The 24306-nt window shown below is 49.3% G+C and overlaps 2 protein-coding genes across 5 annotated transcripts in view; one reads left to right on the top strand and one right to left on the bottom strand.

The window, feature by feature from the left end:
• Positions 1-1917: 1917 nt before the first annotated feature.
• Positions 1918-16323, bottom strand: USP30 (ubiquitin specific peptidase 30). 3 transcript variants are annotated; one of them, XM_064168429.1, is made up of 13 exons: positions 16253-16323; positions 15889-15998; positions 13597-13779; positions 12783-12886; positions 11877-11975; positions 11134-11176; positions 10781-10875; positions 9365-9424; positions 7756-7842; positions 6577-6657; positions 5128-5347; positions 3614-3722; positions 1918-2191 (listed from the first exon to the last, which is right to left on the bottom strand). In XM_064168429.1, the coding sequence occupies exons 1-13, from the start codon at positions 16303-16305 to the stop codon at positions 1939-1941; spliced, it is 1497 nt and encodes a 498-aa protein (XP_064024499.1). In that variant the 5' UTR covers positions 16306-16323; the 3' UTR covers positions 1918-1938. The 3 variants fall into 3 exon arrangements, with proteins under 3 accessions (XP_064024499.1, XP_064024500.1, XP_064024501.1); XM_064168430.1 differs by having other exon boundaries at positions 11134-11173; XM_064168431.1 differs by lacking the exon at positions 13597-13779.
• Positions 16324-20219: 3896 nt separating this feature from the next.
• The window catches only part of SVOP (SV2 related protein), a 29349-nt gene continuing 25262 nt past the window's right edge, over positions 20220-24306 (top strand). Inside the window, exon 1 of one of the 2 annotated variants that reach the window (XM_064168428.1) lies at positions 20220-20625. In XM_064168428.1, coding sequence (XP_064024498.1) covers positions 20591-20625 — 35 coding nt within the window. In that variant the 5' untranslated portion in view covers positions 20220-20590. Of the gene's footprint in view, positions 20630-24306 lie in introns of both variants that reach the window. The other variant, XM_064168426.1, reaches the window with a different exon arrangement.

Raw genomic sequence — 24306 nt, 5'->3', positions numbered from 1 at the left:
ACCTCCAGCATAACTCCTTCCTAAAGTGACCTTTCAGTTGAGCTTCTCAACAGAATCAGTTAAAACCTCCAAAGAGGCCCCGCTGAGAACAGGTACTGAAGAATATACACTGCTGGCAGTAGAAATGGTTGGAAATTCTGAGGTACAAATGCTAGACCTGCTGGAAATAGATGCTTTGCATGATGCTTTTTCCTTCAGAGGCACCCAGCATTGCTTCACTGGGCTCCTTCTGCACACTCCTGCTGCCCTTTGCAAGTGTTAAGTCTTAGTTCAATGGCCAGGGCAGCTTTGGCATTGTACATCCTTCTAGGTTGTATTTTTGTTGTTGTTTTCCCATAGCTTCAAATTCAAAGGTTAAAACCAAGCCTAGCACAGACAGGGAGGCTTCTCAGGAACATGTACATCAGTGGCTTTACACTTTTATGTCCTGTGAGCATTAGTTAGAGCAGGAATTGCAATCCATGCTCTGGAATGCTAAGGTGTTTAAATAGTTTTGCATACACATCCATTACCACTCCAATTCTGGCTGGTTTGGAGCCTCCCATTAAGGATTTCCAAATGCCTGTGAGCTCTGGGCAACAACAGGGATTTATGAGGTACAAAACTGCTCTAAAAAGGTTTGAAAACTTGAAAGTTTGAAAGCTTTAGCTGCTGTTTTGCACTGAGAAAGCTTTGTCTGATGAAAATCTGTTTCTCCTCCAAGCTTGCAAGGGTAGAAAAGAGTTACAAACAGCCTACAGACTTTATTCTTGGTAACTTAAAGTAGTCAAAAGGGGATTTTTTTTTGCTGCTTTTCTCTATCTGTGCATTGTTTGGGTTTTCTTTTTGACACATCAACCAACCTACAGCAGTAAAGTGTACAACTTGCTTCTAGTTATGTGGCAGTCTGTGTCTAACACAGGGACACCAACCTTTCTGGGCTGCTCTACAACTTCACAAGACAACTAAGTGCCCACCAGTCCTGATTCACTTGCATCCACTCGAACCTAACAAGGATGCTTGGGTTGATAACACAGCTCAGCTCACAATCACAACTGGTGCAAGCTCTGGAGCTCAGCTGCAAGGCAGACAGCACCTGTCTGGGTGGCTGATGAGAAATGGCAGTTTTCAGCATTGAAACAGGAAGGGCAAGTCTAGGGCAGCAGTTACAGTAGCCTTGAAATCACAGCATTAAAAGTTGTAGTCAATGCTACAAGCAATTTGTATTCACCAGTTCTGTAGTGCTGAGAGAAATGAGAATGCAAACTCTTCTGGCTCTTCATTTCACCTGTATTCCAAAGATACAGAGCAACAAATCAGGGTCTTGGCTCTTCACAGATCACATCTCCTGGCAAGATGGAGAACCTTGAGTCAATCTTGAAGCCTTGAATCAGCAGAAGTACTTCTGTGGTGCAGAATTATCAGGCAATTGGCATGAGGAAAGGAAGGGTTTTTGGATCATGAGTGTTCTGTAGACTCATGAGCTGGGATATCAAAAGCAATCTGATTTCACTAGGAGCTCATCCCATCATCTTGAGACACTTCTCAGCACACAGCAGTGGGCCACAGCTGATGGTAAGGAGGCTGTTCAAATAAGCTCAAGGCACTTTTGTTTCTTAAGTTGTTGCCTTTTTGATAACAGCAGCTTCCAAAACGTCTGCAGTAGGAGATGGAAGCAGCTCCCTCTGGAAATCTTACCCATGTGTCAAAGCATGGAACAGGACCTGGGGAAGTCTGTTTGAGATGTCTGCTTCAAGAGCTGAGCTGTTGACAAAACCACTTTGGAACACGAGAAATGCTTTGGGCTGCACCTCTTAGGGCAGCAGCATTTTGGTATGAAACACAACTCCCAGCCAGAGAGGGAGGGGAAAATTTAAAGGGCCTGTGGTGGGTTATTTGCATAACAGGAGGTGCAACGAAGATCTGATCAGATCAGTTTGTGTCCTTACTCTCTCTTCATCACTCTTCAGCCCTCTGGTGCTGTACCCTGGAGTGAACACGCTCGTAAAAAAGCAAGTAAGCACTGGAGGAGAGGACCTCCTGCAGGCTGGCTCTGCGGACGGTGTCGTCGGAAACCCACAGCCACTGGGTGCTGACCGGCAGGGGGCTCCGGGCAGGCGCTGGCGAGCGGCGGTAGGTCACGAAGTGTCCCGAGTGCATGTCCCCGTGGTGAACCACGACGGCCATCAGGCGGTACAGGTACACGGCGGGGCTGAAGGACACAGGAGAAAGGCAAAGTCAGCAGCTCTGGGGGGCACAGGCAGACCAGGAGCAGCTCCACTTGCAGTGCCTTTAGTTGCCTTTGCTTTTTAGAGCTAGAGCACTCAGAGACTGAGAGATGCGTGGAATGGTTTGGGTTGGAAGGGACCTTCAGTTTGTCCTTTAGTTCCAACCCCCCTGGCATTGGCAGGGATACCTCCCACTAGACCAGGGGTGGTTCTGTAAGAGACAGACTGCCTGACAGCTGCTATTCTAGCTAGCAAGTGCTGACTGCAATGCTGCCTTGTTCAATTATCCCTGAATCCCAGCATGGTAGGGGTTGGAAGTGACCTCTGGAGATTACAGTATCACAGTATCATCATCAGGGTTGGAAGAGACCTCACAGATCATCAAGTCCAACCCTTTACCACAGAGCTCAAGGCTAGACCATGGCACCAAGTGCCACATCTAATCCTGCCTTGAACAGCTCCAGGGACTGTCCAGTCCAAAGCTCCTGCTGAAACAGGGTTACCCAGAGCAGCTTGCACAATGTCCAGGTGGGTTTGGAAGCTCCCCAGAAAAAGGAACTCCACAACCTCTCTGGGCAGCCTGTTCCAGGCCTCCAGCACCCTCACACCAAAGAATTTCCTCCTGTTCAGATGGAACCTCCTGGGTTCCAGTTTGTGCCCATTGCCCCTCGTGCTGACAGTCTGGCCCCATCCTCTTGCCCCCTGCAAGTCCTTTTGCTCTTGTTGAGCACTGAGCAGATCCCCTCTCAGGCTGCTCTTCTGCAGGCTCAACAGCCCCAGGGCTCTCAGCCTTTCCTCCCCAGAGATACTCCAGGCCCCTCAGCACCTTTGGAGCTGCCATTTGACTCTCTCCAGTAGTTTCCTGCCTCTCTTGAACTGGGGAGCCCAGAACTGGACCCAGTACTCTACATGTGGCCTCAGCAGAGCAGAGTGCAGTGGGAGGAGAACTTCCCTCAACCTGCTGGTCACACTCTTCTTCATGCACCCCAGGTTAATGCTTGACTTAACAAATCAAGCTTGTTAAACACAGTGTTGAAAAAAAAGAAGCCTGTAAGAGAACTATGGATTTCTTGTAATAGTTTCTAAATCAGAGTAAAAGGGTGAAAATGAAAGGTGTGGGGAGAGGAAAACAGCCTGAATAAGAAGATGTCTATTCAGGATGATTTCCTGCCCCATGAAACAGAGAAAGGATATTTAGGATTTGCCTGTGATATGCTTTACTCCCTGTTCTAGGGAGAGAAACAGAGCCAAAGGCTCAAAATCAGCCCAGAGAAAAGCAAAGCATTTCTGTACATGAGCTAGGACAGATGTTAAATTCTGTGTCCATGCAGAATAGAGCCACAGTAAAGGATGACAACATTTGAAGGGACTGAAATGACAAGGTGGGCCACAAATCTCTAACTCACCTGCACTCAGGGAATGCAGCAAGTGGAAAGGTTCCAGAGGACATTAAAAAGGAAGAGGAACAGGCACCATTCATGAAGAGTGGTTTAGTTCCAGGTGGCTGTTCTACATCTGCCAGAGAAAGGAGACAGTCAGGACATAAACACTGCAATTAGTACTGCTAGCAGCTGTGCTTCTGTTCCTGCAGCACTTCTCACCACAGAACAGGTATTTTACTCATTTTCATTGATCCAGTCATAGAATTGGGTTGAAAAAGCCCTTTAAGATCATTAAGTCCAACCATTCTCTAACCCTACCAAGCCTGGTGCTAAACCATGTCCCTCAGCACCACATCTCTGCCTCTTTGAAACACCTTCAGGGATAGGGATTCAACTAACTCCCTGGGGAGCCTGCTCCAGTGTCTGAGAACCCTTTCAGGGAGGAAATTTCTTCTGATGTCCAACATAAACCTCTCCTAGTGCAACGTGAGACCATTTCCTCTTGTCCCATCACTTGTTCCTTAGAAGAGACCAACCCCATCTAGCTCCAACCTCCTTTCAGGGAGCTGTGGAGAGCCAGAAGGTCTCCCCTCAGCCTCCTTTTCATTACTTATCACTGTCCCTTCAGAGATGCTGTGGAGCAGAACATCTCACAGTGGGAAGCTGAACAGTGGTAATTGCTTCTGCATGACACAGAGATGACAATAACCCAAGGAACACAACACTGAGCTGCCTAAAGGACAGACCTACTACTGCTAGGTATTAGATTCATTTGTCACCACTCCCAGCATTGTTTTTGTGCTTCTCCTGAAGCCTTGCAAGACAACCCTAACAAGACTACATTTAAGACTTCTAGACTTCAACATCCCTTCATCCTCTGGGCATAAATCATCTAAGTTTTATGTTATCTGAGATACTTTTGTTTGTTTGTTTATAATTAGGTTTTTAGTACTTAAAAGGATCAACTTATCAACATTAACTAAAGTATCATTTTCATTATGAATTAAAGGATGATGTTAACTTAGCCAAGCTTGGCACAAGGGTCTCCTAATGCTTGCCAAAGGGATTTTCAAAGAATCACTGCATGCATCGGGTTGGAAAGGACCTCTAGAGGTCATCTTGTCCCACCCACCTCTGCTGTGTGCACAGATCCACATAAAGACACTGCTCCCATGGTCATTCTGTAGATTAAAATGGTTTAGCACAGAAACAGAAAAATACTCAATCTATTTTATCTTCAAAATCATGGAGTGGTCTGGGTTGGAAAAGCCTTCCAGAGGTCATCTAGACCAACCCCCTCTGCAGATACTCTACTAGATCAGGCTGCCCACAGCCCTGTTGAGCCTCACCTTACATATCTTTAGAGATGGGGCCTCAACTACTACCCTGGGTGACCTGTTCAGTGTTCCCCCATCCTCATGGTAAAGAACTTGTTCCTATAAGCATCATAAAATGGTTTGGGTTGGAGGGAACCTTAAAGAACATCTAGTTCCAAACCCACTTCCATGAGAAGGGACACCTCTAAGTTGCTCAAGTACCTGAAGGTTTTCCTGCTATGCCATCCTTTGTTCCAGGTGTTGTCTCATCAGAGTTTTTCTGGTTCAGCTCGTTCTGGCTTGCTTTATGAACAGGAATGTGGTATTTGTAGATGTCCATGATGAGGAACTCATTGAACTGTACATGCTCATGGCGTTTCAGAGGGGTGCCTTGGTTTGACCAGCTCAGCCTTTGCAGATGAATGCACAAACACTGAGGCAGCTTCAGCAACATGCCATAGACAAGGAAAGAGAAAGGCATTTTGAACAAAAAGAAAGAGCTGTTCAAGTTAAAAGCCTACAGATGGAACTGCTAAGCCTAGTGAGTAAGGAAATGCATTGCTGAACTGTGCCCTTATGTGCTACTAGCTGTGTGTAAGCTTACTGGCAGTAGTATCCCTAGGACATAACTCAAAGTCACAAGTCTCTTGACCTGTGCCCAGGTGGCCAGGAGAGCCAATGGCATCCTTGGCCTATATTAGGAACAGTGTGGCCAGTAGGTTATCCTTGCCCTGTGCTCAACACTGCTCAGGCCACACCTTGAGTGCTGTGTCCAGTTCTGGGCTCCTCCATTCAAGAGGTGCTGGAAGGTGTCCAGAGAAGGGCAGCAGGGCTGGGGAGGGGCCTGGAGCACAGCCCTGTGAGGAGAGGCTGAGGGAGCTGGGGGTGTGCAGCCTGCAGAAGAGGAGGCTCAGGGCAGACCTCATTGCTGGCTACAACTCCCTGAAGGGAGGCTGTAGCCAGGTGGGGTTGGTCTCTTCTGCCAGGCAAGCAGCAACAGAACAAGGGGACACAGCCTCAAGCTGCACCAGGGCAGGTTCAGGCTGGATGTTAGGAAGTTTTTCACAGAGAGAGTGATTGGCATTGGAATGGGCTGCCCAGGGAGGTGGTGGAGTCACTGTCCCTGGAATCATTCAAGCAAAGCCTGGATGAAGCACTCAGTGCCATGGTTTGGTTGATTGGCCAGGGCTGGGTGCTACGTTGAGCTTGAAGGTCTATTCCAACCTGGCTGATTCTATGATTTCTGACAATACTCTCTGGGCTCTGGGACAGTTAAGAATTTTCTCCAAATGGAAGAAAAATCCATCAAAATAGATGAATCTTCCTTCAAAACTCACCTGCCAATCTCACCCAGCTTGGTCTGTGAGGTAGAAACGAGGCCTGGGGTTTGTTAGAGTGAGTTGTTGCAAGGCATTTGCTGACACTCAGTATTTGCTCAGTCATGCCAAACTCTCATGCAACTTTTTTACTGACTAACAATAAAATGCTCACATTCTTTAAGCTACAGTTTGATGTTTGACTGAGTTGAGGCTTCAAGACCTACCAATATTTGATAAATAAGCTTAGTTTTTGAAGTAGAACACAAAAAATAGTCTAACATCAGAGATCAAAGACAGCCATGACTGTGTAATAGGATGGAAGAACAAGATTTAGAGGGTTAGCTGGCCTCACCTTTCCTAACTTCAATTGCTTAACAAATGTTGTTCTCTGGTTTTCTATGCTCTGGCCATTCAGGGTCCCTTCTGCCTGAATCTGAAATCAAAAGGGGGAAAAAGGAAGGCATTTGATTACAGGTTTGCACACTGCAGGCAAAGCAATTGTCTAGACAGAATTATTCTCAGTGCATTAATTACATCCACATCTTTCCAGGTGCTTCCTTAAGAAGTTTTGAACCTAATGGATCAGAATTCTGAACCAAAATGAAGCAGAAACCAGAAGAAGTGCAGGTTTAAGTGTAGCCATTTCTGTTGGCAGTCAAACAAAGCAGTTTGGCTCAGCATGTCCTAATCCTTCCCTACTATAACCAAATTCTCCCTCAGCATGGCCAGATCCTCCCTCACCATGGCCAAATTCCCTCTTGTCATAGCTAAACCCTCCCTTGTCACAGTCTAATCCCTCACTAAGCTCAAATCCTCTCTTGTTGTGGTCAGATCCCTCACCATGTTCAAATTCTCCTTCACTGTGTCCAAATCTTCCATGACCATGACCAAACTCTCCTTCACCATGGCCAAATCCCTCATCATAGTCAAGTCCTCCTAAGGACTGGTGAGGTGAAGGAATATTTGCCCTCACTGTGAGAGGATTTGGTCATGGTGAGAGCAGATGTGGCTACAACAAGGGAAGATTTGGCCACAGAGAGGGAGAATTTGGACACAGTGAGGGATTAGACCACAAGGAAGGATTTGACCTTGGTGAGGGACTTAGCCACAACAAAGGGGAGGACCTGGCCATGACAAAGGAGAATTTGGTCATGATGAGGGTGGATGTCCTCACAGTGAGCCAAAGTGGTTTGTTTGGCAACCAACAGAAGTGGCCACACCTAAACCTGGAGACTTGACCTCCATCATCAAATTATAGGCAACTGTAAAACACTCTTTAAAATATCAGAACAAAAGAAGTATCCCAAATATTCTCTAAATATACTTGGGAATTCCACAAGAAACTGTTTGGCAATATCAGTAATTAACAAAAAAGCAACCCTTCAAAGTACCCTGGGAGACAGGAACTGCCATTTGAAACACAACAAATCCCCCAGGCTAGAGGCTTTCCTGAAGTCCTGAGTAGAGAACTGAAGCCATAATTCTGTCAGCAGGCACAGAATGAGCCAGAATGGAAATCCAAATGACATACTTTAGTGCAGTTGTCACACACCACATCCTTCACAGATTCAGAGGAGATGAAGTGATGGAGGCAGTGGTCCAGTGTTAGAGGACGACCCTGAGTATGAAAAACAACATTATTTGCAGTCATTTTAGGGGGCAAGCCACCTCATTTTGGAAAAGGGACTTTTTTTCCCCCTAATTTCTCCCAGAGAGATCAGAGAATTTCAGATTTATCACTGGAGAAAGCACTAAATGGCTTTGAGTGCACAAGACTGATAATGGAGCTGTGGAGATTAAACATGGAAACCACTGGAGCAATAGAATCACAACTCATTAAGGCTGGAAAAGATCTCTATAGCTGTGACTTCCTGGGTGAGTCTTTTAGTAGAGTTTGAAACTAGAGATTCCTGGCCCTATTCTTAGAATCATAGAATCATAGAATCAAGCAGGTTGGAAGAGACCTCCAAGCTCATCCAGTCCAACCTATCCCCCAGCCCAATCCAATCAACCAGACCATGGCACTAAGTGCCTCATCCAGTCTTTTCTTGAAGACCCCCAGGGACGGTGCCTCCACCACCTCCCTGGGCAGCCCATTCCAATGCCAATCACTCTCTCTGTGAAGAACTTCTTCCTAACATCCAGCCTATACCTATCCTGGCACAACTTGAGACTGTGTCCCCTTGTTCTATTGCTGGTTACCTGGGAGAAGAGGCCACCCCCCACCTGGCTACAATGTCCCTTCAGGTAGTTGTAGACAGTAATAAGATCACCTCTGAGCCTCCTCTTCTCCAGGCTAAACAGGCCCAGCTCCCTCAACCTCTCCTCATAGGATTTGTGCTCCAGGCCCCTCACCAGCTTTGTTGCCCTTCTCTGGACACCTTCCAGCACCTCAACATCTTTCTTGAATTGAGGGGCCCAGAACTGGACACAGCACTCAAGGTGTGGTCTGACCAGTGCTGAGTACAGGGGAAGAATAACCTCCCTTGTCCTACTGGCCACACTGTTCCTGATGCAGGCCAGGATGCCATTGGCTCTCTTGGCCACCTGGGCACACTGCTGGCTCATCTTCAGCTTACTCTCTACCAGTACCCCCAGGTCCCTTTCCTCCTGGCTGCTCTCCAGCCACTCAGTCCCCAGCCTATAGTGCTGCTTGGGGTTGTTGTGGCCAAAGTGCAGAACCCTGCACTTGGCCTTGTTAAATCTCATCCCATTGGCCTCTGCCCACCCATCCAGCCTGTCCAGGTCCCTCTGCAGGGCTCTCCTACCTTCCAACAGATCAACACCTGCTCCTAGCTTGGTGTCATCTGCAAACTTACTGAGGCTGGCCTCAATCCCCTCGTCCAGGTCATCAATAAAGGTATTGAACAGGACTGGGCCCAGCACTGATCCTTGGGGAACACCACTAGTGACAGCTGCCAACTGGCTGTGGCACCATTCACCACCACTCCCTTAAGTTCCAGCACTTTACGGGTCACTTCATGCCCTCTGACCCTCTACACAGGAGAAACAGAGTTAAATTAACTGCATGTAGGCATTCCTTCCTTCCAGCCTGTACTACCCACTGCCAGGTGTGAAGGGCAGAACCTTCAATGATTCATAGATTCATAGAATGGAGTGCAGCAGAGAGGGGAACTTACCCACACGGCTGCAGGGATGCTCAGAGAGAGGCTGTCGAAGGTGTCGTACCTCACAGGGCTCTGCAACAAAATATGGCACAGGTCCAGTGAGCTGAAATTTGGAACAGGCCAAAAAAAAACCCAACCTGTGACTCAACCACAGATGAGATAAGCCCTCAGCTGTCCACAGCTATCTGGTGAAATATAGTTGGATGTGATCATCTTAAAAGGTCTTTTCCAGCCTAAACAATTTTGTGATTCCATCAAATTGGGTCCCAAACTTCTCTTGTTGACAATAGGGTCAGAACCACCAAGAGCCATGTTTGGGAACAGGGTATCCAAGGTGCTGCTTAGCCTCTTTCTTCTGTAGCTGCCCCTGCTCACTTCACTTTGTCTGTGATGTACTTTTAGTTTGACCTACAGCTGAGATTTACTTCCTATGTCTGTTCTTTATCCAGGTTGTTTTCAGTTCCTTGCTCTGGATAACTGGGCTGCAACTGAATTTGGCTTTGCACCTGCAAATAGAACCAGAACTCTTCAGGATGGAAAAGACCTTTGAGTCCAACTATTAACCCAGCACCACCAGATCACCACTGAAGTATGTCCTTTGGCAAAACATCTACACAGCTTTTCATTCTCTCCAGGGATGCTGAGTCCACCACTGTCCTGGGCAGCCTTTTCCAGGCCTTGACAACCCTTCTGGGGACAAAATTGTTCCTCATGTCCAACCTAAACCCTCCCTGAAGCAACCTGAGGCTGTTTCTTCTTGTCATAGAATCATAGAATCAACCAGGTTGGAAGAGACCTCCAAGATCATCCAGTCCAACCTAGCACCCAGCCCTATCCAGTCAACCAGACCATGGCACCAAGTGCCTCATCCAGGCTTTTCTTGAAGACCTCCAGGCACAGTGACTCCACCACCTCCCTGGGCAGCCCATTCCAATGCCAATCACTCTCTCTGCCAACAACTTCCTCCTAACATCCAGCCTGTACTTTCCCTGGCACAACTTGAGACTGTCCCCCCTTGTTCTGTTGCTTGTTCCTTGGGAAAAGAGACCAACCCCCACCTGGCTCCAACCTCCTTTCAGGGAGCTGTAGAGAGTTAAGGAGGTCTCCCCTCAGAGCCTCATTTTCTGCAGGCTGAACAACCCCACTTCCCTCAGCTGCTCCTCACCAGACCTGACTCTTCACCAGCTTCTTTAGCCTTCTCTGGACACACTCCAGCACCTCACTCTCCTTCTTAAAGTGAAGGGCATGAAGAGCCCTAAACCCCCACCATGTGAGTGGACTCAGTCTATCCCAGCTGTGGTTCTTAGTACTAAACATCCTAGGACTTCTGTTGCTCTTGTCTCATCAGACAGCAACTACACCCACAAACTAGATCACACTTCATTATCTCCATGTAGAAATATAAGAACCAGACAGAGGTTCCTCTACCTGGTGCTCACAGTGCTTGCAAACCATGTTGCTGGTCAGCCTTCCATGAAAGGGGTGCTGTGACTTCCAGTGGTTTGACACAGGGGGAAGGGGCCCTGAAACACAAAGATGAAATTGGGCTTTTAGTTGCCTTACATCCTTGCTTACCACTGCCTTTCCACATTCTTGGCCCACAGGAACAGAAGTAACTGCTCTAATATGCATTCTGTCCCACTGAGAGATAATTAATGAGCTTTTATTTTTTCTGGAGATAAAGAGATGTATTTCAGTGCAAGGAGCAATTAATATTATCCCCTTAATGAAGAAAGCAACTACACTATGAATATTCATATGTCAGAGTGGAAAAAGCATACCTCTTGTTCTACAGCTTATTTGCTTTTGGGTTATCTCTGGCTGCTACAGAGAAAAAGAAAAGATGTCATTAACCCTACCTCAGAAACCATTAAGTACCTTCTAATTTCATCCCTAATAACCTTTTTTTGACATGAAAACTAAGGATGGGAGTTTTAGTCTCTCTTTGTATTTGAGGAAGCCAACCAAAAAACCCTCAACCTGGTAGGTAAGGAATTTATAATGGACAAAAAGAACACTTCTAGTCAAATTAGTAATTAGTCTGCAGAATTCTCTGCCTCAGAGCAGTGTTAACAGGTTTTATAAACCTTTTGTTTCTATTTGGGGCAAAAAAGAGATAGAAAATACTAAATTAGTGGTTAAATTTCACCTCCAAGTAAGACTATTTCACAAATGGCTATTTTGCACTTGTCAAAACTCTTTCCTGTGTCAAGAGATAAAAGGGACTGCTTAAATGGACTATCATTGTTCTGTGCTTGTATTTCCTTCCCCATATGCCATGGATTTGGGAATGCAGAAGCCCTGATGGAAGTGGGATCATGATAAACTCAAATATATACTTCAACCTCCCTCATTTTTAGGATTATTGGCTTATTGCTTCCTTTCCATTTAAAGAAAGGCTTAGTAAGCATAAGGAGAACATCTTCAGGTTTCAACCAGACACTTTATACTTGACACACTTAGAAATCTAGGCAGAGTATGGAAACTCCTGCTGACAATGAAGGAAGATGGGTCAAGAAGTCACCTCCAGAGCAAGCACATCAAACAAATGTGTCACACGAGGCTGACGATCCCGTTCATCCTCTAAGGAAGAGGTAAGGACATGAAACAGTTCATGAGCATCCTATGAAATAGAAACAGAAGGTTTAGAAGTGAAAACAGAAGACAAAACCACACAAACCACAAGACAGACTTGGCACTGTGTCACTGTAGAAGGAAATGAAAGGAAAAGTTCCTGCTTGGAGCCCACCTTCTGCATTCATAGCAATGGTTTGTGCTTCTCCTGATGTCTTGCCCAAAAGCTTTTTGTCTGAAGTTGAACTTGGTAGCAGCACAGAAATCATTACAAATATCCTGGGCCATGACAACTCAAGAGGTAGTAAAATACTTAGAGGTAAAAAATAAAATGGAATGCACCAAACCTGCTTCCCCTGATGGCAGGAAAAGTGTAACCAAAATCACTGCTGTTCACTTTGGCTCTGAACTATGAAAGATTCATAGAATCACAGAATGGTTTGGGTTGGAAAGACCTTAAAGATCATCCAGTTCCTACCCCCCTATCGTGGGCAATGACACCTCCCATTAGCTCAGGTTGCTCAAGATCTCATCCAACCTGGCCTTAAATATCTCCAGGGAGGAGGCATCCACAACCTCCCTCAGCAACCTGTTCCAGTGTTTCACCATCCTCAGTGTAAAGAATTTCTTCCCAATCTCCAGTCTAAGTCTCCCCTCCTAAAGCTTCAATCTATTCAATCCAAAACAAACCTATTTTATGAGCGAGATAATTGGTTGAGTTCATCAACCAGCTGCACTGAAGGGCTGAAGATACTGCAAACAGCAAAGATTCAGACTGGACACTCAGCTTGCATTTCCTCTTGCCCCCTATCAAAGCTCTGTGGTGTGTGTCAGGCAGTCAGGGTTCTGTAATCACCTGCTCTTCAAAGGAGGAGATCTGCCACCGGTACATCCGTAGAACTTCCAACAGGCAGCTGGCATCCAGGACATCATCTTCTGTAACCTCCTGACAGGACAAAGCTAAGGACATTGGATGTTAAAACAGAACCATAAAGTGATGGAATAGTTTTGTTTGGAAGAGACCTTTAAGATCAACAAGTCCAGCCCTTAACTCAGTACTGGTAGGTCACCACTAAACCAGCATCACATCTCCAAGGCTTCGAAACCCCTCCAGGGATGGGGACTCCACCACTGCCCTGGGACGCTTAGGACAGGCCTTGACAACTCTTTTGGGGAATATTTTTTTCCTCTTGTCCACACAAAACCTACCCTGGGGCAATTTTAGGCCATTTGCTCTTGTTCTATAACCTGATGCTAAGGAGAAGAGACTGAGCCTCACCTAACTTCAACCTCCTTACAGGGAGCTGTAGAAAGCAACGAGGTCTTCCCTCAGCTTCTTCTTCTCCAGACTAAACAACCTCAGGTGCCTCAGCTGCTCCTCACCAGACCTGTTCTCCAGATCCATTACCAGCTTTGCAACATGGACATGCTCCAGTCCCTCAACATCCTTGGAATGAAGAGCCCAAAACCGAACCCAGGATTCGAAGTGTGGCCTCACCAGAGCTGGGTAGAGAGGGACAAACTCTGCCTTGGTCCTAATGGCCACACTGTTGCTGATCCAAGCCAGGATGCTGTTGGCCTTTTAGGTCACCAGGGCACACACTGGCTCATCTTCAACTGGCTAAACCTTTTTTTCTTAAGTTCATAAGAAGATGAAAACGTTCAAGTACCTTTTAAGAGGTGCAGCAGAGTGACTGACAAGTATCGATGCTCGGCAGGCAGGTTCTGCTCTGTCTTGTACTGGGCTGTAAATTCCTCCAGCCACTTGATGAAGGATGGGCAAGCAGATAAGCCTTGCAGCAAGGAGTTCATGAAACAGGTGTTTCCCAAGTTAAGAAGGCCAGGTACAAGCCCTGCAAATAGAAGTGTTAAGGGTTTACAGCACAAAGCCTAGGGAAAGCTCAGTATTTTAACCACAGAATCCCAGCAGGGTAGAGACTTTCACTCCTCTTGCTCTAACGCTCAGTAAAACCACATTTCTTTGGCACACCCAAAAAAAACTAAAATCCTGCATTCAAAATCGAATTTTCCCTCCCAAAATGCAAAACAAAATGAAATTTATCAATGTTGTTTTTGTCAGACCCCACCTGGAGTACTGGGTACAGTTCTGGAGCCCTCAACACAAGAAGGACATGGAACTGTTAGAGCAAGTCCAGAGGAGGATGCTCAGAGGGCTGCAGCAGCTCTGTATGAGCACAGGCTACAAGAGTTGGAGCTCTGCAGCCTGAAGAGGCTTTGAGGACACCTTGGAGTGGCCTTCAGGTATCTGAAGGGGACCTACAGGAAGGCTGGGGAGGGACTATTGACAAGGTCTTGGAATGACAGCAGGAGGAGGAATGGGTTTAAAGTGGCAGAGGGGAGATTGAAAGTGGATGCTAGGAAAGGGTTCTTTGCAGTGAGGGTGGTGAGAGACTGGCACAGGTTACCCAGGAGGTTGTGGAGCACAGAATCACCCCATGTGATCAAAGATCACATGGGGTGATTCTGTGCTCCACAACCTCCCTGGAGGTGTTCAGGACCAGGCTGGCTGAGGCCTTGAGCAACCTGTTCTAGTGGGAGGTGTCCCTGCCTACGGCAGGGGATTGGAACCAGATGATCCTTGAGCTCCCTTCCAACCTAAACCATTCTATGATTTTTGCATTGCAAAACACAAAAGAAAGTGACCTAATAAAATGCTCCCCCCCTCCAAATGCAAATTAAAATGGTCTAGAATAACATTTTGCACCCAAAGGGCATACTAAAAATGAGACATACTAACGTTTTGCTTCCAAAATGCAAACGGTGCACAGCATTTTGCATCCTGAAATGCAAAATCACCTGGTGTGCAATACCATTTTGCATTCCAAAAGGCAAGGGAAGATGAAAACCTGAGTAAGAGAGCCAGTGGCATCCTGGCCTGCATCAGCAATGGTGTGGTCAGCAGGAGCAGGGAGGTCATTCTGCCCCTGTACTCTGCACTGGTTAGACCACACCTTGAGTACTGTGTTCAGTTCTGGGCCCCCCAGTTTAGGAGGGACATTGAGATGCTTGAGCGTGTCCAGAGAAGGGCAACGAGGCTGGGGAGAGGCCTTGAGCACAGCCCTACGAGGAGAGGCTGAGGGAGCTGGGATTGGTTAGCCTGGAGAAGAGGAGGCTCAGGGGTGACCTTATTGCTGTCTGCAACTACCTGAGGGGTGGTTGTGGCCAGGAGGAGGTTGCTCTCTTCTCTCAGGTGGCCAGCACCAGAACAAGAGGACACAGCCTCAGGCTGTGCCAGGGGAGATTTAGGCTGGAGGTGAGGAGAAAGTTCTTCACTGAGAGAGTCATTGGACACTGGAATGGGCTGCCCGGGGAGGTGGTGGAGTCGCTGTCCCTGGAGCTGTTCAAGGCAGGATTGGACGTGGCACTTGGTGCCATGGTCTGGCCTTGAGCTCTGTGGTAAAGGGTTGGACTTGATGATCTGTGAGGTCTCCTCCAACCCTGATGATACTGTGACACTGTAATATTTTGCACCCCAAAAAAGTGAAATGCGATTAATTTTGTTGCCATCCCAAAACGCCAAGCCAGCTGCAGTCCGATCGTATTTTGCATCCCGAGGTGCAAACCCGAAGTGCAAACCCGAGGTGCGCTGCCCGCAGCAGCTCGCTCGGTAACTCGGCACAGGGCACAGAAACACGGCTCAGGAGCCCCAGATGTACAACGACGCCAACAGATCCCATCGAAACACTGCATCAGGAACTAAACCCCTTTGTTCGGTACACATTAGGTTGTTCTAATTCTTTCTGAGCAGGACACTCAGCGAAACGGTCAGAGAATAACCAGCAGAGGCTGCTGATAACGATCAGAACTAGATGCGTGTCCTGCAGCTCGGAGAGTGCTCAGAGGAAGCCCGAAGGCCCTCCCCCCCAGAACGCACTTTTGGGCCATTTTGTCGTGTTTTCGGTGCAAGCTGCCAGGTGTTAACACGCCGCAGCTCCCCGTACCTCTCCTGCGCTTCTTCCTCTCGGTGATGGGACCCCACAGCACGTACATCCCCGCCGCCACCGCGGCGGCCACCCCGCCGATGACGCCCCAGTTCTTCATCACTTTAGACCTGAAACGGAGCAGGAAAACCAACAAACAACCGGGGCTTTGCTTCCTCCGCCGGCAGAGGCCGAGCTGGCGCCGGGGGCGGTAGGGCAGGAAGGACACCCGGAGCGCCCGCACCGCTCCCCGCACGCCCGCACCTCCGCCTCCCGCTCCCGCCGCTCAGCGGCGGCCGCTGGACCCGCCGCCACGCCTGGTTGCGGTGCCGATCCCGATCTCAGTCCGAGCCCTCCCTTCCCATCCCGTCCCGTCCCCGCTGACCTGGCCGCCGCTCCGGCCCGCAGGAACCGCCGCACCGCACCGCCGGGCAACATACCCCCGCACCGCCGCCGGAACCCAGTCCCGCGGGCAGGCGGCGCGGCGGAGCGGACGAGCGGACGGGTAACGGAAGTGGCGCCGGGGGGACAGCTTTGCGAGAGCACCGCACCTGGCAACGGCCCCTGGGGCCGCGGGGCGGGCACACAGCGGCCGGTGCTGGGCCGGGCCCGGGCCGGTGTGCGGGGACTCTGCTCTGCCGGAGCTCTGCCGGGCCCGGGCCGGTGTGCGGGGACTGTGCTCTGCTGGAGCTCCGCCGGGCCCGGGCCGGTGTGCGGGCACTGTGCTCTGCTGGAGCTCCGCCGGGCCGGTGCCGGTGTGCAGGGACTCTGCTCTGCCGGAGCTCCGCCGGGCCGGTGTCGGTGTGCGGGGACTCTGCTCTGCTGGAGCTCCGCCGGGCCGGTGTCGGTGTGCGGGGACTCTGCTCTGCTGGAGCTCCGCCGGGTCCGGGCCGGTGTGCGGGGACACTGCTCTGCCGGAGCTCTGCCGGGCCGGTGTCGGTGTGCAGGGACTCTGCTCTGCTGGAGCTCTGCCGGGCCGGTGTCGGTGTGCAGGGACTCTGCTCTGCTGGAGCTCTGCCGGGCCGGTGTCGGTGTGCAGGGACTCTGCTCTGCTGGAGCTCTGCCGGGCCGGTGTCGGTGTGCAGGGACTCTGCTCTGCTGGAGCTCTGCCGGCCCTCCTGAGGGTGCTGGCTCAGAGCTGTGGGGACGGATGCTCAGACAGCTCAAGTGGCACCAGAGGATGTTTAGCTTGGACATTAGGATAAGTTCCTTCCCTGACAGTGTTGCCAAGCCCCGGAGCAGGTTGAGAGTGGTGGAGTGGCTGATCAAGAGCTAAAAGGTGAGGGGCAAGAGGATGGGGCCAGACTCTTGTCAGTAGTGCCCAGGGGCATTGAGCACAGACTGGAACCCAGGAGGTTCCACCTGAACAGGAGGAGAGGGTGTGAGGGTGCTGGAGCCCTGGAGCAGGCTGCTCAGCGAGGTTGTGGAGTCTCCTCTGGAGAGATTCCAAACCCACCTGGACGTTGTGATGCTGGGCAAGTTGCTGTGGGTGCCCCTGCTTTAGGAAGGAGGTTGGACTGGATGATCTCCAGAGGTCACTTCCAGCTGCCACAACGCTGGGATTCTCTGAGACACCATCATAGAATCATAGAATGGTTTAGGTTGGAAGTGACCTCAAAGCTCATCCAGTTCCAGCCCCCTGCCATAGGCAGGGACACCTCCCACTAGAACAGGTTGCTCAAGGCCTCAGCTAGCCTGGTCCTGAACACCTCCAGGGACGTTGTGGAGCACAGAGTCACCCAATGTGATCTTTGATCACATTGGGTGATTCTGTGCTCCACAACCTCCCTGGGCAACCTGTGCCAGTCTCTCACCACCCTCACTGCAAAGAACCCTTTCCTAACATGCAGTTTCAGTCTCCCCTCTGCCACTTTAAACCTATTCCTCCTCCTCCTGTCATCCCAAGACCTTGTCAGTAGTTCCTCCCCAGCCTTCCTGTAGGTCTCTTTCAGATACCTGAAGGCCACTCCAAGGTGTCCTCAAAGCCTCTTCAGGCTGCAGAGCCCCAACTCTTCTAGCCTGTGCTCATTGCAGAGCTGCTGCAGCCCTCTGAGCATCCTCCTCTGGACTTGCTCTAACAGTTCCATGTCCTTCTTGTGTTGAGGGCTCCAGAACTGTACCCAGTACTCCAGGTGGGGACTGACAAGAGCAGAGCAAAGGAGCATCCCCTCCCTTGCCCTGCTGCCCACACTGCTCTTGCTGCAGCCCAGCACACAGCTGTCTGGGCTGCATGTGCACACTGCTGTCTCATGTTGAGCTTTTCATCTCCTTGGAGGAGATCCCTTGTAAGACCTGTGTTTTAGTGACATAGTTCAATGATGTCCTGGCAGTACTGGGTTATGGGTTGGATTTGAACTTAATTATCTTTTCCAGCCAACATGGTTCACTGAGCCTATGAAGCCATCCAAGCCCCACAGAGCTAGAACAGCCCTCGCTGCCCCACAGCACACATTGGCTCTGAGGCTCCTCTGTGCTGCCTTGTCACTCTTCTGTACCTAGTGTCTGAGGCTCTGACTTTCTTTGCTCTCCACCTCGTGTTGTTAGCTTTTTGTTTTAAGTGTTGCACTTCAGAGAGTGTTTAGAGCAAGAAATATTCCATGTCTTTGCTAGAAGATGAGGCATTTGGGAGCAGACTGACTGACACATGCAGCTTTTGAGAGCACCTGGAGATGGCAGCTGCTGATCGTGGGTATGGGGCAGGCTTCAGAGCTCTCCTGATCAGTTGTAATGAGCTTTGTTAGCAACGTGTATGGTGCAGCCTTTATGTGTCTGTCTGGACAAGTCCCTGTCCACCCAACATTGCTCCACGTGTGCCAGGAGGCTGCTGTTAAGAGCACAGCATCTGGAGAGTAGACAGCAAGATGCTGAGGGAAAGCAGGAGAGTGACAGAAGAGAAGAAGGATGTGAAGAAATGGAGTTGCCCTGCCAGCTGCAGTCTGCATCTGCAACATCCCATTCTCATGGCTGGCTGCTCTGTGTTACATAGATGAAGACTCAAGAAGACCACTGTGCTTGGAGGACTCCATCTCCCACCATTAACTTACTGGGCAGTTGGAGCATATTTGGTAGATGAAAAGCTGCTGTGTTCTGAAAAGAAAGATGTTGCTTGTGCAAAACTCTGCTTGAAACTGCTGTTTTCTAGCAAGATTTTTGGAGAAGCCACCCAGAATCCCTGTGAACTCAATGTTTTGTGGATACAAATCGCCCTGAAGCCCCATTCCAGGTTGGAGTGTTGGATGTAGATGGTCTTTGAGGTCTTTTCCAACTGAAACAGTTGTATGATTCTAGGATTCCAGCAGGCTGCTCTGCCAGGACTGATACAGCCCCACAGTGGCTGCCTTCTCTGGCTGCTTCAGTGCAATAATTCTTCCTGTTGTGCTGATTTTAGCTACAGCATTTTATACTCACTGAAACAGAGCAGAATTCTTGGATCTGTCATCTTCAACTGCAATTAAAACTGGGTTTTGTTGCACTTGTAGCGTGGTATTCAATTGCTTGAGAGAACTGGGGTTGTTTGGCCTGGAGAAAAGGAGGCTGAGGGGAGACTTCATTGCTCCCTGCAAGGAGGCTGGAGCCAGGTGAGGGTTGGTCTCTTTTCCCAAGGAAGAAGCAACAGGACAAGAAGAAACAGCCTCAGGTTGCCCCAGGGAAGGTTTAGGTTGGACGTGAGGAACAATTTTGCCTCCAGAAGGGTTGTCAAGGCCTGGCCCAGGCTGCCCAGGGCAGTGATGGAGTCCACATCTCTAGAGCGGTTTCAGAGCTGAAGACCTCAGCCTAGCAGTGCCAGGCTGAGCCTAACTAAGCTAAAGCAAGCCAAACTAAGCTGAGCTGAGCTGTGCCAAGCCAAGCCTAACTGAACTGAGATGCAGTGAGCCTAACTGAAGCAAGCTGGGATGAACCTTAGCCAAACCGAGCTAAGTGGAACTGGGCTGAGCTGTGGCTGGCCTAGGTGAGTGGAGCCAAACTTAACTGAACCAGGCTGAGTGGAGCTCAGCTGATCTGAGCCTAGCTGAGCTGAGTCCAGACAGGCTAAGGTGAGCATAGAAAGCTCAGCCGAGATGAGCTGAGCCCATCTGAGTCCAGCCAAGCCAAGCTGAGTCGAGCATAGCAAAACTGGGTCAAACCAAGCTGTGCCAAGCCTAGCTGAGCTGAGCCCAGTTGGGTCCAGCCAAGTCAAGCTGAACCCAGCCAAGCCAAGTAGAGCCAAGCAGAGTTGAACCCAACAGCACCAAGCCAATCCCAGCTGAGCTAAACAGGTTAGAGCCAATTGCAGCTGAGCCAAACCTAGCTGAACCGAGCCCAGCCAGGTCCAGCCGAGTCAAGCTGAGCCCAGCCAGACCAAGTAGAGCCGAGCAGAGTCAAACCCAACTGACCCAAGCCCAGCCCAGCCGAGCTAAGCTGGTTAGAGCCGATTGCAGCTGAACCCATCTGAGCCGAGCCGAGCCAAGCTGTGCTGAGCTTGAGCCAAACCCAGCCAACCAAGCCGAGCAGAGCAGCGCTGAGCCCAGCCAATCTGAGCCGAGCCCAGGCAAGCCAAGTGGAGCCCAGGAGAGCCGAGCCGAGCCGAACCGCGCCGAGCCGATCGTTGCCGAGCGCAGCCGAGCGGAGCGCAGCCGAGCGGCTCCCGCCGCCGGAGCTGTCCAGCCGCCCGCCCGCCCGCAGCCGCTCCGCGTCCCCGCCATGCGAGAGCGATGAGCGCAGCTCCTGCGGACGCAGCCCGGCAATGGAGGATGATTTATTCCAGCTCAGACAGCTGCCGTGAGTAGGTCGGGCAGGGAGCGGGGCCGGCGGGGCCGAGCGCCGCGGATGCTGGCTGCGGGGCTTGGCGGCGGGGAAGTGCCGTAGGCCCCGGGAAGCAGGCACAGGCCATTTTCCTTCGCCTGCTTCTGCAGCCCGGGGGCATGCAGGCAGCCGCCCGTTACGTAAATTCAGCCCGGTGGCGTTTGGCTGCCTGAACCCGGTGGGGGCAGGAGTAAAGAAGGGCGAGGGGATGGGAAATAAACCCCCGTGAGTGCCCAAAGGTGTTTCTGGAGAGGAGACAATTGCTGTGGCGCTGGCAAGGTGCATCACGGTGGTAAATGATGCTGTGCTGGGGAAGGAGGCACCTTCCTCCGTGGCAGGGTCTTCAGCAGCGTCTTCCTCACTGCGTGCCTCATCATCTTCCACGCTGTCTTCCTCGGCACCTTCCTTCAGTGTACTCTCCAGCACCTTCCTCGGTGTCTTCCTCAGCATGTTCCTCATCATCCTCCTCAGCATGTTCCTCATTATCTTCCTCAGCATGTTACTCAGTATCTTCCTCAGTACCTTCCTCAGTGTTTTCCACATCATCATCCTCAGCATCTTCCTCAGTGTTTTACACATCATCTTCAGCATCCTCTTCAGCATCATCCTCATCATCTTCCCAGTAGCTTCCTCATCATCTTCCTCAGCATGTTTCTCAGTGTCTTCCTCATCATCTTCCTCAGTACCTTTCTCTGTGTCTTCCTCAGCACCTTCCTCAGTGTTTTCCACATCATCATCCTCAGCATCTTCTTCAGTGTTTTACACATCATCATCATCTTCAGCATCTTCTTCATGTTCCTCATCATCTTCCCAGTATCTTCCTCATCATCTTCCTCAGTACCTTTCTCAGTGTCTTCCTCATCATCTTCCTCAGCACCTTCCTCAGTGTTTTCCACATCATCATCCTCAGCATCTTCCTCAGTGTTTTCCACATCATCATCCTCAGCATCTTCCTCAGTGTTTTACACATCATCATCTTCTTCAGCATCTTCTTCAGCATCTTCCTCATCATCTTCCCAGTATCTTCCTCATCATCTTCCCAGCATCTTCCTCAGCGTATTCCTACAATCTTCCTCATCATCTTCCCTGCATCTTCCTCAGCGTCTTCCTGGCATATTCCTCATCATCTTCCCTGCATCTTCCTCAGCGTCTTCCTAGCATATTCCTCATCATCTTCCCTGCATCTTCCCTGCATCTTTCTGAGTCTCTTCCTCAGCATTGTCCTCCTCCATGCCATGAACCCACTGCAGCTCAGAACCTTTCCTAGCAGAGCTGTGTTTGCAGCCAGGGTCACTGCCGTGTGCTGGCTGCACGGTTTGGAGAAGCAAACGTTGCTGCACAGGGAAACTGCTGCTGGTTCTCAGGGACTCTCTGTTCTTGGGGGATGTGGTCCTTGGGGTTCTGTGTTAAAAATGTGCCTTTTAGCATCCAGATTTCCTTTCCTTTTCCTGCTGGCAAAACGTTCCCTTGACAAGCAAGTGCTTTTCTCCTCCTGCTCCATTATCAGGTGCTTCAAAACATTTATTGGTAAATCATTGTCTCTGCAAGGCAGGGGGAAAAATGCTTAAAGCTGAATGTAGATATTAATGAGCTGATGTCAATGACAGAGCAAACTGTCCCAGATCATGTCTAATAAGTTGGGGAGATGGAGATGAACTCCAGCTCTGTTTGAAATGCATAGCTGGGATGCATTCAGCTCATCAGTAAAACAAATAAGGTTTGATTTCATTAGGGCCATCTCTCCCAATCTTTTTGTTGCTTTTGCTTTAAACCAAAACACAGAAAAATGCTCTCCAGTACTTCCCAGGGCAGGTGTAATTAGATTTACTCACTGCTGAGAGATCTTGCAAGCAAATGCAGCTCTCTCAGACATCTCAACCAGGAAAGGGTTTTGCAAGCGTGGAGCAGTGAAGATCACTTTGTGGTTTTGCTTCATTTGGGTCAATTTGCTTCATAGGTTCTTAAGTGATAAATATGTATTTTTATTGCCTCTGATGAGGAATGTGGCCAGAGAGCTCTCTACTCAGATTGTCACTGCAATATTTACCATTTTCAGAGCAGTCACTGCCCTTATATAGCATCTGGAAACAGCATCTCCCAGATAGTCTGTTCTGAAAGTCTTCTTCAGCAACTGAGTACAGTTCTGGAGCCTCCAGCACAAGAAGGACATGGAACTGTTAGAGTAAGTCCAGAGGAGGATGCTCAGAGGGCTGCAGCAGCTCTGCTGTGAGGACAGGCTACAAGAGTTGGGGCTTTTCAGCCTGGAGAAGAGAAGGCTTTGAGGAGACCTTGGAGTGGCCTTCCAGGATCTGAAGGGGACCTACAGGAAGGCTGGGGAGGGACTATTGAGAAGGTCTTGTAGTGATAGGGCAAGGAGGAATGGGTTTAAAGTGGCAGGGGGGAGATTGAAAGTGGATATTAGGAAGAAGTTGTTCACAGTGAGGGTGGTGAGACACTGGCACAGGTTGCCCAGGGAGGTGTTCAAGGCCAGGTTGGATGAGGCCTTGAGCAACCTCTTCCAGTGGGAAGTGTCCCTGCCTATGGCAGGGGGTTGGAACTGGATGATCCTTGAGCTCCCTTCCAACCTAAACCATTCTCTGATTCAATACTACAAAATAAGTAACACTAACACGGGAGATTTGTCATCAGGCACTTTGCAGCCAGGATTTTATTGGCATGTTTGTTTTCCCTGTGGTTTGTTAGGGCAGCAACAAGTTCCTAGCACAGGTTGTGTGAATTATTTTCATCCTCTCATCATGGCACTGTAGAGCTCTGAAAATCTGAGGAGAAGGTCTCCATGTACTGCAGTGAACTTTGTACTTGGCTTTGGGACTGCTCAAGTTTCAGTAATGAAATATATATATATATATATATATAGAATTCAACTTTCCTTCCTGTGTAATTAAACCAGGTGCTTGTAAAAAGCTTTTGCAGATAAGATATGAGTGATACTTTGATCATCATTACCCTTTGTAGCCAAAAAAAACCCTCATCCTGTGGGCATACAAATTCTTTCAGTGTCTGTTTGCTGACAGACTGTGTTTTGTAGGTCATGTGAGGATTAGATCTTTGGTGTCAATTTTAACACCAGACTAATAAATCATCCTCTTTGCCCTATAAGGTCAGGAAAAGCAAATTCAGGACCAAGATAGTTGGATTGAGATTTAAAGGAAAACAAGGATCATTTCAAGTTGAATTTCTCAGTCTGACTAAACCTGAACCTAACTTCAAACAAGCTTCATTGTTTTGTTTGTCTTCTTTTGTACCTGAAAGATCTCAGCGTACCCCAGATGAGGATGGGAGATAAACTTCAGTTTCACTGCACTCAGTATCATTTTCTTGCTTGTTTCAAAGAAGTCTGAAGTTTTCTGGGGGGTTCCATTTAAGATCTTCCAATGTTGTCTTAGAAAACATAATTTGTGAGTCTCTTGTTTGTCTGCCAAGACATACAGGCCAGAGAAAGCTTTGCATTTCCAGCTTCAGGTGAGAAAATCACTGCAGCATTACAAAGAATATTTGCCCCAGAGAGATGCTGGAATGCCCCATTTACCTGAGAAAAAGTCATCCTCGACCATCCCAGCAGGCTGCAGAGCTGCTGTCCTACAGAGGAGTGACAGCCTCCTAGAGTGGTCACTGTATTCCTCTCTCCAGGTTACT

This window comes from Pogoniulus pusillus, chromosome 30 (assembly GCF_015220805.1).
Source record: "Pogoniulus pusillus isolate bPogPus1 chromosome 30, bPogPus1.pri, whole genome shotgun sequence".
Classification (NCBI taxonomy): Eukaryota; Metazoa; Chordata; class Aves; order Piciformes; family Lybiidae; genus Pogoniulus; species Pogoniulus pusillus.
Note: the sequence above shows the minus strand (reverse complement) of the source record. Positions and strands in the feature narration are given on the sequence as shown.